Raw genomic sequence first — 18,751 nt, 5'->3', positions numbered from 1 at the left:
ACTTCTGTAACACTAGCTTTAACTGCATACTCATTTTCAACCGGGTTTCACCTATGTTTCCTACCTATAAGCCCCAAATAGAAGGGTCAAAAAATATGTTATTTTTTAAATCATGAAAGCTTCCTCAAATATTCTAGCTCTGGAAGGAAGACTATCCATATTATATTATCTGGAATAAAATTATTATCTGGAGTTGATTGGGAAATGTATGTAGCACTTGTGACTGCCATCTGCTGGCCAATATGTAGCATTTATGGTCCGAGATAAAAGGTTTATCTCCTCTCAGGCACACTCTACCATACAGTATGAAGAGAGTCATCTGCCTCTTAGCCTCCACATTGCTCTTCCTTCATGAACATAAGAACTGTTACCAACATGGAACCTAACACCACATGACATCTACAAACACATAAACACTAGTGATAAGCTCTCATATTTGTTGTTGTTGTTGTTTTTATTGTTTTACTGATCATTTAGAATTTAGGAGTCCTCCTTTTCATCTACCCCCCCCCCACACACACACACACACTTCTATTTCTTTGACCTTTTCTCCTTTGCTTCATCTAAACAAATGAACAACACCCTTGGGCCTTGGTCTTTCTTTCCAGGTGTCTATAGTCTATTGCAGTTTTACATTGAGCTTTTCAGAAGGGAGTAGACCATGCTGACAAAGTTCCAGTTCCCATTGGGGTGAGTCCAGGGGACTTCTCAGAGGAAGTAGAGGTAGATTTGGAGAATGGCCAGTTGTCACCCAAATTAGTGAGACCTTTTTGTGTTTCTCACAAATCTGCTAACATTAATCTTGCAGGGCAGAGAGGAGACCATGTGAATGACAGACTGCTTGCTTGTGAAATGTGACATACAGATCAGAATGCTTTATTAGGTGAGGCCATCTTGTCTCCCTCTTCCCAATGGAAGGATGACAAGGGACTCTCATGCTGCATCTAGCTTGGGGCATATTTGACATGAGTGCAAGAAAGAGTAAAAGCTAGAGAAAAAGCTCTGCAGAAACACTTCCAAAGCCCCAGAAATAGTTTATCTATGTCATTTGTTTGGCTGGTTTGGCCTTTTGTGTGTTTAGTGATCTAGAGAAGAAATGCAGTTGACAACATCCCCTATCTTTAAAATTCACATTTTGAGCCTGGGGATGAATCTCAGCTGGTTGAATGTTTACCTACCATGTGAGAAGTTCTTGGTTTGACCATCAGAGCCACATAAACTGGGCATGGTGGCAAAAATCTATAATCCTACCAATTAGGAGGTAAAGGCAGTTAGATGAGAAGTTCAGGGTTATTCTTGACTACATAGCCATCCTGAGACATATGATACCCACTCTATATACACACGTATATATGTGTGTGTGTGTGTGTGTGTGTGTGTTCCCCTCCTCTGAGCTGAGAACTATACTGGAACACCAGGCACAAGGAAAGGGGAACTGTGTGCTTTGGAAAGCACTGTTTGGGAGGCGCTGCACTCCTGGTTTAGTGCATAGGCTTAAGGAAAGGACATTAGAAAGTTAGGGGGAAGTCAACTGGCCTAATTATTCATTTGCAGCCATGCAGAAAAGAATGAATGTTATTGCATTTATGCTCATCAAGCAGTAATTGTTTCAAGTTGACAAATGATAAAGTTCCAGCCACTCCGAATACTTGGCATCTTAAAAAAAACAAAACAAAACAAAAAAGAATAAAGAATAAAATCATGGAGTTGCTACACTGCTCAAGAGTTCCTGGAAAATGTTTTACCCCAGATTGCCTTCCTGTCTTATGGGGATAGCTCAAGTCAATGGGAAAAATCAAATAAGCTTCAACTGCTGAATTAGTCTCCCCTTTAAAGATAAACTTAATGCATCTGACATTCATTGTATTTCAGAAGCATCTCTATCTGGAAAGGAAAACTTTCAAATTTGTTTACCATGCCAGCTACCATCTCTAGATTTCTTTGACTGCACACCAGGCATTTTCCCCTGGCTAAACTGCATTAATGCTGATTCACAAGAAATGATTTGTATCTCCTCTGGCCTTCCTTCCCCCTCCTCTTGTTATCTTTTTGTGTTACAAGGCAAAAAGAACTTGTTTTGAAGTAAAATCAATTGGAAAAGCCTGGGTGAGAGTTTAATTAGAGGCTCAGAGGAAGTACTTCTGGAAACGAGTCACACCAAGCTGCAATGGTCTGAATGGCGGTAGCCTGTGCAAGCTAAATCCGCCCCCATGCGGGTATGCTGGCCAGAGGATTGGAACTCCATAGGCTGTAGACCACCTTAGTCCTTCCTGCTAGCGGTTGCACTGGTGCAAGTTGTAACCTTCGGATGCATGTGTGTGCAAGGGCAGCACCAGGGCTCACTACAAACAGAAGCACTACAGTCTCTTTAGAAATATAACTGTATCCAAGAAGATTTGATTGACAGCCGATAAAGAGGCTCAGCTCCTAGACATTTCAAGGAGTAAGATGGTGTTTCTGGTCCTGGAGATGTTTGGAACAACTTCAAAGGGCACAATTGCACACCATGCAAACTATGTTGTAGATGTTTATTTCATCACTGAAAAAATGTGGATGGGACACAGGTGAAAAGTCTATGCGCTTTCTTGCTTCCTAAAAAAATAAAAAAGCAATAAATACCCATGGAAAAGCACACACACACACACACACACACACACACACACACACACACCAATGTTTTCTAGCTACCTTCTTCAGCTGCCCCCAACTCCCTGACATCGTCTGAATATGACTGCTAACTTAGTTGATTGGAGAGGCATAAAGCCACTAGACAACTTCAAGGACCATAAAATGACTGAGTTCTGTTTCTGTCTTCTACCTTTAAAGTAACTGGAGATAGAGAAGTATGAGGCTGAGGATGAAGCATGGTGAGTGCCAGCGTGGTGAGTGCCTGCCTAGCATGGGTAGGGGCTTGGGTAGATTTCCAGTACTAAAAGCAAAAACAAGAAAGAAAAGAAGACAGAGATCAGGGCTTAAGTGGAGCATAATTCAGTTATTCATATCTCTTCCATGGGGTATATTTTAATGAGAAGAGAGATCTGAGAATAATGCAAGACTACACCTTAACTATGTTAAAGAGACAGAGGGGCTTCAAGAGTCCTGTGCTTGAAACACATTTGGTAATCACAAGCAGGTTTAATCCTAGACACCAGACACATTTCAAATACATCTTTGAAAAAAAGACACTCTGTAAGAAGCTTGGGATATGTAGGGCAGCATTTTCCAAACAAGTTTCCAAAACACTTGATCTATTATTATTGGATGGTTAAACTCAATGCAATCCAGATCTGTGTTGCAGATGCCCCCTGCTGGCCACAAAGAGGCATGTGCTGCAATGGCTGTAGAAAAAACCCTACAGGTTACTTTTCATAATGGTGAAAAACTAAGCTATATGCTTCTTGCTTCCTAAAAAAAAGCAATAAATACCTATGGAAATTCATGAATGTGCACGCGCACACACACACACACACACACACACTCCTTGAGTTCTTCTGAACATGACTGCTTAAAATCATTATTAATTCTCAAGGCTTTGGATAAGGCCAGATCGGGCCATTTGTATGGAGAAAGACTACATCACTCTGGCACCTACTACTTCCATCTGGCTAAAAAGAAACCAACCATTGCTTTTGTTTTAGCCATCTAATGCAGTGTGGTACATTAAAATAAACACTTAACTTCTTAGCTGATATACGTAATTTATATTTGGTACCTTAGGCAAATGGCTCTAGGGTTAGTTTGCATAAAATATCCCTCGGTGATGTAAGTGGTAGAAAGGTGAAGAAAGACAGCAAGAAATATACAGTGCCATCATTGTTAAGGAACTGAAATGTGGCTTCAGCAATGACAGCTGCTTCCCAAGGCTCATGTGATTAACTACATTATACGACATTCTGAACTATAAGATGGTTGAAAAACTGGAATTGACAATGTCAGTTGTCAAATATGGCACATTTATAGATAACACATTTATTTCTCATGTCCTTCAAGCTCTGGTTATATTCCACCGTTTCCTGTCAGATTTACTAACAACTATTGCCATTTTTGTGTGTGCACACACTTACCTCAGCTGTTGTCATGCAGATGCCCTCAATGGCAAATGCAACAAAGCACTAGGGAAGAGCTCAGTAGATAAAGCGCTTGCTTTGCAAGCATGAAGAATCCAGAAACTAGATTTTAAAAACTGCCAGGAACTGTGGCAATGACTTACAATCCCAATTTGGGCCAATGAGAGACAAGTAGTTCCTTAGGTACTCACTGGCCAGGCAGCCTAGCTTATTTTATAAATTACAGGCTAGGGAGAGGACTCTGTCTCAAAAAATAAAATAAATAAATAAAACCCCTGAGGGATGGCAGCCTAGGTTGTCCTCTGGCCATGTTCAGTTTCTTCTTTCTCCTCATCACTTGTTCACTTAACAGATTAGCGAGTGGTATGTTTGCTGTGCCCGCTCCACGCCTCACACTACGACTTGTTTGGAAGTCTCCTGTGGAACAAAAGGCAAAACCAAAAGATCTAGAAACAATGGAAGCTCTTAGCCCATTACACTGCTAGTTGCCTCCAATCGCTACAATGTGAGATGGGTGTAGGTCCCTGGGTATTTGCTCTAGTCAGATATTCACTTCTCAGTGGTGACTGGCAAGCCTGTTTAGAAAGCTCGTCTCCTGTGGAGCCGGTCATCAGTAAACTGTCCCTGCTGATCTGGTCAAGACCAATGTTTGGTACAAATAATGGTCTCTCTCTAGTTACAAGGGTGAGGCTCAGATTTGGATTGGGAAGCCTATTGTGGACCCCCTGTCCATGTGAAACTGAATATGTGAAGATACAACTGACCTTTCACTCCTAGAGATGGCACCTGCGGCTTGTTCCCTACTTAGCCCAGACTCTGAGGTTTTGTTGGCTAAAATCAACCAGGAGGGCATCGGAATCTCAACTCTGTGATCCTATTGTGGGTCAGTGAATCTTTCATACAAAGCACAAGCAGAACACAAACAACTGGGACTTTGTTGATATTATGGAACAAATTATATAAACACTTTGTATCAGCTTGTTAAGAGTTTGCTCAAAAAGAATGTGTTCAGTTTGGTTTCATTGTAGGTACAGTGGTCTTGCTTTCATGCATCGATTGTGAAGCTGTTGAGAAACAGCCACCCATAGCTAACCATTAATATAGTTGGTTACCTACTGGAAATAACCTAGAATTGGTCTTGAATAGATCATCTTATTTTCCAATAGTTACTTACTATCTGAATGAACTTACCCCAGCTGTATAACCCTGGGCCTTAACACGATCTGTAAAATGAGGATAAATTAGGAGATGGTGTAATAAGTTTCTGTGAGAAGCGCAAGTGATAATGACAGGAAAGGCTGATCCAGGCCTGGTACATAAGCAGGATGCTGTACATGCCAGCTACTGTTATTATCACCATTGTAACCACAGTCATCACCATCTTCACCATCACCATTTCTGCTTATTCAACATCTGTGCCACCCAGTGGTGCTAGTTCTAACTCCTAACATTCCTTTGACTTGGGGACTTGTAAGCTTGAGCTTTTGAAAAAGCAGGTGATGATGGAGAGCTGAATTCTACTTCAGTATCTCTTCTCCATAGATCATTGAGGAGACACTTCTGCTTCTTCCTGATAATAATGAAAACAATTGAGAAACAAAAAGAAACAAAAAAGGGGGGAGGAAAAAGAGAGAGAGGGAGAGAGAAAGAGAGAGACTCCCCTGAACAAAGGACCACAACACTGCCATTTAAGGCTCTAGAATTAGTTGGTTTCCCCCTCCAGCAGCTGCACATCTCTGCCCATTGTCACACACACCAGGGCAAAGCGGGGACTGCAGAGGGGGAGGATGGATACACCGGTGTCCATAGTGACTCAAACACAAAGTGGCTGAGCTTGCCGTTCAACCTAAGATGGATACCTACACCCAAGCTGCAGCCCCTGGACTGACTGCCAGAGATTCTGGAGCTCCAAACAAGAAACTTAAAAACAACAGTGTCTGTGTAAAATGATTCCAAAAACCAGCTTTTTATAAGTAGAATAATGCTCTTGCAAAGGAGAGAGAGGTTGCTCAAATTCAAACAGGAGGCGTTTAGGAGGATTTATGAACCATAACTGTGGCGAAACCATGGAAATAGTGAACAATAAATGTGGAGAAGTTTCCATTACCAAGAAAAGCCATCAAGGCAAGAGTAGCAACCAGCTGCTGAGGATAACCTTGCCATGTGACCACCTGACTCCATCTCAGTGACATTGCCAGATACTTTCCAGATCTCCAGTCCATTTCGTACTCACAAATAATACATGGACCCATTTACTATCATCCCTGCAGTGGCAGAAAAGAAGTGTCTGCCTTTGACTAATGAGAATCCCATCTCAGATCACAGGACGGAAAGCAGCCATCTACATAAGTGCTGAAAGGGCTGTTCCTAGAGAGACGCCAAGTGGAGCATTGAGTATCCGTCCAGAGAGCTCAAACCCCCAAAGCTCCTTTTCCTCCAAGTAGATAACAGGATAGCATAATACTGAGGGCAGTCATAGCTGCCTTAGATGTCTCAGCCCATTTCTACACAAGTGTGACTTTGGGTATTTTCTGAACCCTGTTTGCTTGTTTTCTCATCACCGACAAGAAAAATGGCACCTATCTTCCAAGTATCTTTTGTGATGAAGTAATGAGCTACTGTATGTGAGTTGTTTATCTTGGTGCCTGGAACATTTACCATGACACATATACATCACAGGGCTTATAATTTCTAATGTTATTACAGAAGTCCTATGCTAAGAAAGGAACATATCTAGTATAGTCACAGAACAAAAATATTTGGGCAGTAAAGGGAAACACATTGTATCACGTGACAGCGCTCCTTAGCCCTCCTGCTAAGGTAATCAGTTTGCTGGGTGATCTTGAGTGAGATTTTAGTTCTCTGTTCTAGTCAAGAAAGGAGGGAGGGGCAGGGAGGAAGAAAGGAAACAGGTGATAAGGCTCCTGCTATTCCTCTAACTATAGTAAGATTTTTACAGCTGTAACATTTGACATTTTGGGCACATAAATGAGAAAAGCAAGGAGCCAAGATCTTCATGGGCTGTGAGTACCATTCACCATACCTTCCACACCTTCCCAATACTCCATTGGGAAGTGGTAAGTAGAACCACTTCATTGTCATAACCTGTACCCCCTGATCCTTATGGACTATCTTCCTCATTCCAATAGCTGATAGGTCATGTGTCGTCCCCTTTTCCAGAAAATTCTTGCAATGTGTCCTTCCTTCTCCACCTTTAAATTTACCAGTTCTAAAGAACTGAACTGCTGTACCATCTGCCTCATCCTTATCCTCCCCTTCCCATGCCACCCCTTCCTATGCCCTGCTTGGTCTATCCCAAACTCAAAATGTCACTTTCTGTCTTTCCATATCTCTTGTTACTAACCTTGTTTCCCTCTATCCTCGACAATTTTTTGCATGCCAAGTACCTCCTTGATAGTTTGCATGCACTCTCTCCTGCCACAAACCAGGTTCAAACCCTTCTGATTTCATTCCTTTCCCCAAAGTCTGCTACCACTTCAGCCTATCCAATTGCTTTAGCTGTTGGGATGGGGTGGGAAAGTGAAAGCAGAGTTGCAGCACATGGCCGTATCTTCTACCTTCCACCATCCAGTACTAAATATCACAACTCACTTTGCATAACAAAATGATGGTGGAGATCTGTGGTAAGGATGATCAACAATCCCTACTGAGGTGGCCATAGTAGCATTTTGATGCAGAGTAAATATTTAATAAGCACAAGTGTTATTATTACTACTGCTGCCCCTATCACAGCTTTGTGTATACAGGATCCATATATTCATTCTGTACTCATCCACATGTCAGACTTCAGCTGTCTGTCATGGGCTGTGGAGGTTGATAGATATACATTGAATAAGGAGACGGAATACGATTAGTGGGTATGTGCTTGGTTGACATTAAGGTAGTCTTCTTTCAGACTGAGAATCTCTACCTCATTACATGGGCAACTCTGCAAGTGTGATGGATGAGTTGGCTGCTTTTTCTAAGGCCTCTGTAGCTGCCCAGCACAATGCAACCACGACATGGTATCTCTCCCTGTTGTTGCTTTACTTTGTATTTTTATGATAGCATTGTTTTTCCCAAGCTCTGTCCACTCCCTACTTAAGGATTCTCATGGAAACTGGGACATTTCCCAAGATTTTATGTCCTGTGTCTGACATAATTATCACTCAGGGTAAGTTATTGGGGGTAATGAAGAGACAGTGTAGGGACGGGATGGACAGGCCAGAAACAGCTCATTTCCCTTTGACCTTCAATTCCCCATCTTATTCAAAATAGCACTGGCAGGAACACCAGACTTTTGGTAATTCAGTTTGGAAGCTAGATAATGAATAGTGGGAAATGGTCCTCCACTTGAGGAAGACTGATATTTGTGGAAATTTTGAGTTCCAAAGGTGGAAGGGTCAGCAAAGTTCCCACGAGAGCGTCTATGGACAGTGGTGGTCCCCACAACCGCCAAGCATTCTTTCATGTTCAATTACAGAGAGGCTCTGCAGACTAAACACTTGTTACTGCATGTGGTTCCTATTTTAAACTTATTTAGCATATCCCAGAGAAAAGATAAAAGAATAAAGGGTATTAGAGAAGGAGAAAAGGAGAGCACACCAAGATTAAGATCTTACTAAACACCAATAAGCGGTCTATCACTTGTCTAACTCAGTTTCTTTTCTCATGATGCTTTATTACCTTAAGAAATCAGAGGTCTTATTCAGTGTTTCTCTTTGACAAATGACTACAAAAAAAAAAAAAAAGAAAGAAAGAAAGAAAGAAAGAAAGAAAGAAAGGAAGGAAGGAAGGAAGGGTTGTTGAGAAAATAATGGCAAAGCAACGAGGATCAGAGAACTGTTTCTATTGCTAGAATTAGATTTCAAATGATCTTTCTTCTTTCCCTGGAAAAGAAAATGTTGAAACAGAAGCTTTTAATTTCTCAGATTTCTATTTTCAAGAATTATCTACTGTTTCATAAATTCATTTCTACAATAATTTACTTGTCTGACTTTAATGAAACAATGGCTGCTTGCAATGGTTTATAATAGGTACTGTGGGATAATTTATGATATTAATAAGCATTTCTGGCTTCTAGTAGCTTCCGGTTTATATGGAGACAAGGATGGGGTGACTTGTTGCCATACAGTCTTGACACATGCTAAAAGTCCTTGATTTTGAGTTAACATACCTGTGGCTGAGCTGAGGTTTGTGTGTTTCATTTTCTGATTCTGAACAGGCATTTCTTTGTTAGTAAAATAGTGACATGGTCATGATTGCTAGGAAAATTTGATGCCAAGTATTCTAACCAAAGGTGAATGTGAAGATATGGGGTAAGATGTGATGTTCCCTGGGCCATGGGACCTCAGCAAAGGAAAGGTCAAGGCAATTGGATTACAGGTGTAAGGCCATCCCTGCCCCACTTCCCAGCCCTAAGAAGTGGTATATGAGCTATGGAAGAAAAGAATTTTTGTGTGGGAGTTCAAGGGAGGCAGAATGGCTTCTTCCTAGGTGAGTGGGCTTTCTAAGGAAATTCTGAAAGGATGAGTGTTTGGGGGTGTATGGATTGGCAGAGACTGCATGCCAGGAAGAAAGGGTGGGTTGTTTTGTTTGTTTGCTTTGCTTTGTTTTTGATTCCAGAGATATCGGTCTCTTCTTATCCTTGTTCTAACTCTTCCAAAATTCTCCCCATTCTCCTCACATTCTTTCATGTGAAAGTTTGCATTTTCCTAAAATATGTCTTAAAATTTTCAAAGTAATCAACACATTCTTCTGCACTATAGCTTTCATACACTGAAGACCAAAGAATGAAAACTCACAGAAGTTGTTACTAAATTTTAGATCTGGGCTTGTTATGGCAACAGGGTCAAGGAACCAGGCAGGCAGCCACTCAGTTGTCACAGCTAGGATCCATGGTGTTGACAAACACGGGAAAATTAGCACCAGTCTTCAGGCTGAGAATCTTCCTCAAGACTGGGGACTTATGTAAATATAACATGTATTGCAAATATAAGTCAGGACTGATACAAAGCACATACAAGAAAAAAGAACCTCTTCAAGGAGGCTCTGCCTTGACTTGTGGGATCTGTGGCTATAGTATGGGGCAGATGTGATAAAGTTAAAGTGGGCTCATTGTAAATCTGTCATTGCACAAAGAAGGCAATAGGATCAGTGTCTTAAGGTGATGTGACAATGAGAGCAAAGATACTGGAAAATTGCTGGCTTTAACAATGAAGGTAGGGCCATAAGCCAAGGAATGCAGGTCACCCCCTAATGCTATAAAAGGCAAAGAAATCAATCTCCCTTACAACCACCAGAATGAAAGCATCCCTTAGGATCCATTTCAGACTTCTGACTTCTAGAACTGTAGGAGAATAAATGTGTATTGCTTCAATACCAAACTTGTGGCACCTGTTACAATGGCAATTGGAAATGTACTCATTATCTTCCTTTTGCTTTTTAGGTATGGTTAGATGTGCATAAAGTTAGTTTAAAAGTTAGTATGACTTTTCTCAGATCTGGGGAGATCTGATGCCTCTTAGGCCTTCAAGGGCTCATGCACATACAGAGGCACACATGTATACACACACACACACAGAGAGAGAGAGAGAGAGAGAGAGAGAGAGAGAGAGAGAGAGAGAATCAAGAACTTTAAAGGAAGAATTTGAGTGAATAAAAGAGACATTAAGAAGGTTAAAAAAAAATAAGGTCCCAAGGTAACACCAACAAGGGTTGAGTGAATGAAAACCCTTCTCAACACCCAAAGTGAGAGGGTCCTAAATAAATCCCTTCTTTTTACCCAAGTTTAGAGAAATTTATCAGACAGTGGCTCAATGAAACCCTCACTACAACTGCTTGAGACAAAAATAAAGTTAAAGACCAATAAAGGGTCCCTAGGGCCAAGTCCCTGCTGAGGACCCGGGTTTTGTTTTGTTTTGTTTTTTAATGTCACTGGGTAAAAGTGATCATGAAGATATATTTACAGGAATCCTTTATATGGGAGGCCTGTGAGCCCTGGTGCCCAGTCCCCCTGGTGCTGATCACTTCTGCCTGGTGAAGAACACAGACAATTTTAAGTCGGTTAGACAATCAAAATTCAACTCTGTGTGAGGCAATTGTGTTTCTTTTTCAATTACCGACACTGTATCTGACAGGGAAATATCTCCTATCTGGGATTGTAAAACAGATATTTAAACCTGATCTCTAAGCAATGCTAACCAAGCATGTAATAAGGACATCTTCATGGTTGCCTCTGCTGGAACAGTACAGAGTCAAAACTATGTGGGAGGGTAGAGACACTCAGTGGCTCTGTGGCAGATTTCCTGATGGGGACCTTGGAATGTAGCTGGCCAGCGAGATTGACACTGGTGGTTCTTGAAGGCTAAGGTCAGATCTCGGTAACGGAGGACCCCGTGTCTGACCTAGACTTTTCTCAGCAGGACTTAGACGTGAGGCTCAGAGTTTACAGAGGAACTGGAGTAGAAGACTTGGCATGTGATCGGAAGGCCAAGGAGCACACGCTCCAACTCCTGGTGCTCAACACAGAATCGGCAGAGGGATGAGAGAAGTAGAAGTGGCAATTGGTACACTGGTTCCCTAAAGCAGCAGGAAGGGTGAAACATGGGAGACACCTCATGTACCCTCGCAATCTGTGCTCATTTTCAGCATGAGATGCACCAATTGAATGTTCCTGCTTTGTGTCCCTGTTCTGATGGTGGATCTGGAGAAGAGGAGTTTGGGGAGAATGTTACATCAATATCCATTTTCTCTTTTGCTAGGTCACCTCACCCCCCAGCAAGCCCCCATGAGACCAGTACTATACTACAGTAAGTGTTGGGTATGGTTGATTTCCGAGGACTTAATAGAGACTGCCTTCATCCTATTTAGCAAAAATTGGGTCAACAGTAAATGTGGTGGTAAGAATAACCCTTTAGTTGTGAGCCTGCAAGCAGCTTACCTTATTGGGTAAAAGTGACTGCTGCCAAGCTTAATGACTTGAGTTTCTGGGGTCCACGGGGTAGATGAAAGGGGGTTACTCTTGTGGGACAGGGACTTTATCCTGTGGAAGTTGATTTTAACTCCAAGTAGATAGTTGTCAAATTGCATTCAATTGTAGGGCACAGCTATAAATTAAATATGGGTTCTCCTTTCTAAACTATAAAGTGCAATTGATCACCCCCATAAACAGTGTTGGGAGGTGGTGAGGTCTTGAGTGGAATTGATGCTGCTCTCCAGGGATGGATTAGGTACTCTGAGTGCAAGTTGCACACAGGAGGGTTACTCCTCACCCCTCTCCTGTTAGCTCTTCCATAGGCACATACTTGACATTTGCTCTGCCATTGGGCTGTGATTCAGTATGAGAGGCTAGCGCTATGCTCTTTGACAGTTCAGCCTACTGAACCATGAGTCTAAATAAGCATCCTTCTCTTACAAGCCAGCCCATCTCAGACATTCTGCTATAGCAATAAATTTTTGATTAAGTCACCCAATTAGCACCCACAGAAAATGAATTTCTTAGTGTGGTCCACACAAGTGGTGCCAGGAGTGATGAAAATTGTAAAACGAAAATTATGAAATAAAGCAACATCTGTTTGTCTAAGATCAGAAAATAGCTTACCAATTTATAACCATCTTTGGCAAAGAAGTTATTCCCTGGGGATGGCTAGATTAATCAGTGGGTAAAGGCACTTGCCAGCATAACTGAAGCCCTGTCCTTCAGAACCCATGTAATGGAAGGAGAGAACAGACCCCCTCAAATTGTCCTCTTGCCTTCACATGAGCAATGTAGCAATACCTACACACACCACACTACACAAATAACACATACACACAAATAAATGTAGTAAGAAAAAGCCATTCATTTCTACTAAATATAAATGCCTGATTGCAACAACAGTATGTCTTTTATCAAAGTCTTAAAAGACCGTACAAGGTTGTGGGTCTTTATCTACCCATTCAACTGGTATACCTGTGTTATATATGGGGGATTCAGGAGATGTAAGACAATCTATTTAGGTCTCATACTTCTACAGGCCCAAATGTTCCTTGTAAACTACCACTTAAAACAAGCTGCCAAAATACAGGGAGCCACATTTTAGATGAAACATCTTGACTCTTTCCAAACTTCTTGAATCCTGTAGATGAGTGTTTCATCAAGAAACAGATGTTCTGCACACACACAAATCAAAAAAAGTCACAGCTTGACCAAAATAGCTGTCCACACTTCACTGCTAATAATAAACACTTGGGGAGCAGGGTGCTTCACACTGTAGCAAGCAGTTTACTTCATGCTCCATCTCCTCCTCTGACTCTAAAGGGACAGTTCCAATGGCTTTCTAGAACATGGGGTTTAAGGGATTTAAGTGAGAACTCATCCAGATGAAATTGGCGCTGCTTGAGAAGTGTCTGGAGAGGCAATTGGAGTCGATAGGACTAGTCTGTCTCATTTGCTATTCATGAGGTGAACCTGCTCAAGTAGTTACTGTCTGGCAGATTCCAAAGCTGTTTGGCACAATCCTTTAAACCCTGAAGCATTTCCTTTTTAAAGGAAAAGTGCCTAGTTAGGCTGTCTTACTTGGGTATAGCAGCCACAGAATGCCTTGCCAGGAAGCACCCTGTGAATGTTCTAGGAGCTGTGCAGCCAGGTGAAGAGTCCAAAGATGCATGCAGAGTAGCTGTGTTGATGACACACGCTTCCAACCTTTAGGTTCATAGACCCACTGATGTTCCAGAAGAGATTTCTGAATAAGAATTGTAACTTCTAATGTTTTATACTGGGTACATACTTTGTGTGTGTTATTTTTAAAGGAGAAACATGAAATATACTTTGGGAGAGTGAACAATTATGAATGAAATAAATGTTTGTCAAAGGTTTTGACACAACACTGACTAAATAGTGTTTTCCAGGCTACCTCTAATACAAAGGGGGTGGGGGGATTACTCAGTAGAGTCTATCTCTGAGCCTGTCACCTTGTGGATTTTGTTTTGTTTCTTTCTTGTGCCACTTCTTTCCAAAGAGATAGAAACTTTCAGATGAGGAATGAGGCTCAAAGAAAGCCAGGGCTTTCCCAGTTCCCACAGGAAGGAATCAGGAGGATCACTGTGGTCACCAGTCCTTCCATGTCCCTGTTATATTCCAGGGCTAATGCAGAGGCAGGGACAGACTGCAAAGCCACCCTTCCTGCCTGCACTGCATCTGCCTTCACCTTTGTGCTGCTCCAGTGACTCCCCAGACACTTTCTGGGACAGTCAAAGAGTCAGGCTATTGCTATCTTTATCCCCCTGCAACTGGACTCTGTCTTTGAAATATGGTCCAGATCCCACATTATCTGAGAACTGATTCAAACTTTAAAGGAAAAAAGAGAAACAGGAACCCGTTATTGGCTGGTGTCCATTCACATCCTGCTTCCTGTTGCTAATGCTTGATCCTGCCTAAGTTAATTAAAGTTTTGCCTCCTTTTGCTCAGGCCAGCAAGACAAGCCATCAACACTGGCCCAAGAAACAGACTTATTTTGTTATCATTCTATCCACTGTAATCTGAGTTCTTACTAGAAAAGGACAAAAGGATTAGACAACCTTCTAAGAACCCTTCCCAGCTGAGCTTCTGGGATCTGAGAGACCCTGATTCACCATAACTCAGACTAAAGGAGAAAGAATGGGAAGAAGTGCTTTGCTAATATAGTGAATGCAAGCTACTAAAGGAGCTGTGGCAGAGATGCCTCCCAAGCTGTGAAGTTCCTTAATGGCCAAGAGCCAAAAGCTTGCCATCCTTGGAAACAACCTGCCCTCCCCTGCTTACCAATCCAATACTGGGTTCTTTTCACCTTCTTCTTTCCAGCTCCTCCTCACACCCCTGCAGGAAACCCTCATTACCTCAGTATTTAGAAGCACAGTCTTTTCTCCTTTGTGATTTAACATGTCCCTACTAATGTTTGTTCTTCTCCATCCTCAAGGACAGCAGAGAAAAGTGACAGGCTGACAATGGGCAGACCTATCTCCAGCTATTATCAATTATTGAAGAACTTTTTCAGGAAAAGATTTATCAAGAGTTTACTATGTACCAAATGCTGGCTGTCTTTTTAAAACTGTTATAGGCAAAGAAAGAAAAAGACCCTTGCGCTAAACAAATACCTTCAGTTCTCAGAGTCAGGAGTTTGTGTGAGCCCAGGTGTTATTAATCTGTTCTTTGATACTATAGCAAAATAGCTGAGGCTTCCAATTCTGCAGGATCTGCAGGCTTTGTAGCATGGTACTTGTGTATCAACTTAGACCTGGTGAGAACCACATTACAGATGGTATAATATAAGAGGAAGGAACCATGCGGTGAGTAGAGGGGTCCCACAAGAAACATCCACTAAGCCCCATTATGGTTTGTAACTTGAATGTCTCCACAAAGATCCAAAGATCCATGTGAAAGGTTTGGTCTGCAGGAGGTGCTCATGGCGGGTGGTGGAATCTCTAAGAGGCAGGACCTAGAGAGCCACTGGTGGTATGTCCTCATAGTGTGGTATAAGACTTCCACCCTTCCATCTGCCTCTTTGTTACAAGGGAATGAGGTGATCAGTTTTGCTCTGCCACACACTCTATCTTGTAACAGGTCCAAAAGCAGTGTAGCTAGTTGATTATAGATTGGAACCTCCAAAACCAGGATCCATAGAAAACCTTTTGTCTTTATAAATTGATCTTCTCAGGTGTTTCAACCATACCTCTTAAATATCCTATGGCACTGTCAAACAGTCTCCAACATATTCATCCTTGGTGGATAAACCAAATCCAAATTATGCAATAGTGAGTGAGGTGTGCTATGTAGGAGATTGTGCCAAATATGGTTGAAAATTTGGAGGTCTCCCTCCTTCCCTACTTGCCTGAAACTTGGTACAGATTGCATTAACATTGGCCAAACTTCCTGTCCCCTTTTACATTCATGTCTGTACATGCAGCCTGTCTCCTTGGCCTTGAAGGCATTCTTCACATCCCTTTCTCCTACATAGACCTGCCAGACTCTTCTCTCCTATAAGATTAGTTTAAGCATCATTTTCTTAACTCCCAGCGAAGTCCTCTCTGACAATCAAAAGTTCTGAAGCCCAACCAGTCCCCACTTTGTGCTTCTAGCACTCTGTATCTATCCCTCTCCACTGAACCACAGCACCCAGTAATATGCATCCTCATTTACCTTCCTACATGGGGCCACTGTCCTGTGAGCAGGGTGTGGCTTGTCGTCTAGATTTCTAAGGGATGTGTACAGGCTTGAAATACCTGAAATTGTTTCATCAGGAAGAATCCACAATTTGTCAATGACCTCTCCCAACACTGTTAGCTTACTATATTCTTAACATTATGAATTCTGCAAAATGCTCAGTTACGCCACTAGCCTATCCACCATAGTGGGTTCCAAATGTATACATTTCCAGCAAGACTAACACTAATCTCCAACTAGAAATAAAGTTAATAAATTATAAATGTAAACATAAATAAATTCTAATGTTGATCATGAATCTAATACAGGGCAATAATAAAAATAACTGCAAGAATCCCATCATTGTATCTCTGTAAACATTGGTGTGTCATTTACATAAAAACATAGGACAAGATGAATAACCATGTCAAAACGCCCAAACTCCTGCAGACTGTCACAGTAGTGGCATCAATTGTTCACCAGGGTAATGAAGTAAGATCGCTCAACTGTAAATACCAGGTGGGCTCAAGGCATCCATCCATGCAGTGCACAGTCAATGTGTGATTCTCACAGTGGAAGAGCAAGATACATCATCTGCTTTTCAAAGAAGTTGGGTTGCTTCTCAGCTGCATGCAGCCTTTTACTGGAGCTTTCTATAGAGGAGGTGAGCAGGATCAAAACAAGCAATTGTTCCCAGCCCTGGGTTCCACCTTCCTCCCCCTGGTCCAATGAGTAATGAACTGCTGAGTTACTAGCCAGCTCACAGTTTCTGCTGTGGTTATCAGTTCAAAATCTTTGTGCATTTGACTGCAGGGAATATGCTGTATTGTCGTATCTTTTTTTTTTTAATCACTTCAAATTTATTACTGTGATGGAAATCATAAAAGGAAATGGAAAGTTTTAAAAAGGCAAAAGTCCTTGATGGCCCTCTAAACGATATGATATAACCATCTCAGAAAAATATCACCACTGCCCTTAGGGACAGACGCAGGCTGTACAACAGTCACTTTTACTTCCTTTGACAACTGGAGATCAATGTAAATCTAACCAGACCCATTCCCTAAGAGAGCAGAACCCTTCTATCCACCCAGATCATGTGGGCTGTTGGGTTAAGATGTTTCCAGTAAGATGTTTATTTTAGATGTAGAATTCTTTGCAGACTATAGCACAGTCTGGGGACAACGGTGTGTTTGAGAACGCTAGATAATTAACAAACCTTGTATCCCAGGGGCTTTCTTTTGTCCAACAATCCAGCTACTTCTACTGGGTTAGGGTACTGGGAAGAATGTGAAGCTCCGCTGCCCCACTGCAAACCTGCATGCAGAACCTGCAGCCCGATCTCTAGATGTGAATAAAGGTCATTCTTTCCACAGTTGTATAATGTCAGACATTCTTCTGAGCACTTCACACACATTAAGCACTTACACAATCTCCAAAACCAGCCTGTAAGGTAGATGTGCTTCCTACCCCCACTTTACAGATACAGAAAGTGAGAAGTTAAAGAAACTACACAAAGTAGTAAGTAGGGGAGCCAGAGTTCAAATCCAGATGATTTTATGCTTTTCAGTGTTGGAAGCTACCTTTTAAACACACACGCCAATAAAACAGGCATCTTCTGGGAGGAAATGACACATGAATTATCTCCTGTTGGATCTCCAGCTCAGATCTTTCCAGATCTCTGTACTGCTACAGATGAGACAACACCAAGTCTAACACCAAATAGCTGTTTCATCCCTGTGACCTCACCCCACGGTGCTCCGGGCATCCTCCCTCGAGTAAAGGCTCACCACACCTTTATGTCTTACACTGCAGAAGTTCGGCTCTCACCTTTCCAGGCATGACTGCGGCAGCGCTGCCAGTCCCTTACACATTTTGGCGAACGGCTTAGGTCCTCAGGCTTGAGCACGAACTTTTCAACAGCTCAATGGATATCTGAAAACGTCAGCACTGTCTGGGGCAGCCTTTCCCTCTGAGGAATATATACAGGCTCTCTCTCAGCTCTGTGGCTCTGAGGACCAATCAGGAGCTCTGGAGAAATTGTGGGCTGGAGCACAGAGGCAATTTGCCTGAGGTGGGGGCTGGGAGGCTTCCCTGGCTGCAGGCATTTCTGGGGCTGGCTTCTGACTGCTTCAGAGGCAACCTTCTGTTGTTTGTTAAGTCAGGGCTGAGTTGGACCCTAACTTAGTGCTTGAAGTCTGCAATCCCAGGTCCCAGAAGAGTGAAGTGGGCTTTCGTCAAAAGCGGAGTACCAGGATCCACTTCTGGGCTGCCAAGGATCCTGGGATGCATCACTGAGCCCGCTTTTCTCTCACACTGGAAGAAAGCATGCTTCTTTTCATGGTGGAGAGAATTTGTACCTGAGAATCCCATGTGCTGGGCACTTGGATGCATGTTAGGAATTTGGAGCTCAAAGGCTCTGATGGCTAGGAACTTGGGTGCAGCAGGTGTGAGCAACAGAGGCAGGCCTGCCCAAGCTGCTGCCAGCTGCCTGAGCACATTGTTACAAGACTCAAGGGGTACAGT

The 18,751-nt window shown here is 42.3% G+C and overlaps 1 protein-coding gene across 1 annotated transcript in view; it reads right to left on the bottom strand.

The window, feature by feature from the left end:
• Window positions 1–18,206, bottom strand: part of Rgs5 (regulator of G protein signaling 5) — a 35,241-nt gene extending 17,035 nt beyond the window's left edge. The window contains exon 1 of the mRNA XM_051186206.1: window positions 18,056–18,206. Coding sequence (XP_051042163.1) covers window positions 18,056–18,099 — 44 coding nt within the window. The 5' untranslated portion in view covers window positions 18,100–18,206. The remainder of the gene's footprint in view (window positions 1–18,055) is intronic.
• Window positions 18,207–18,751: the final 545 nt, after the last annotated feature.

This window comes from Phodopus roborovskii, unplaced genomic scaffold (genome assembly GCF_943737965.1).
Source record: "Phodopus roborovskii unplaced genomic scaffold, PHOROB, whole genome shotgun sequence".
Taxonomy (NCBI): domain Eukaryota; kingdom Metazoa; phylum Chordata; class Mammalia; order Rodentia; family Cricetidae; genus Phodopus; species Phodopus roborovskii.
The sequence above is the reverse complement of the archived record's forward strand: the minus strand, read 5'-3'. Positions and strand labels throughout refer to the sequence as shown.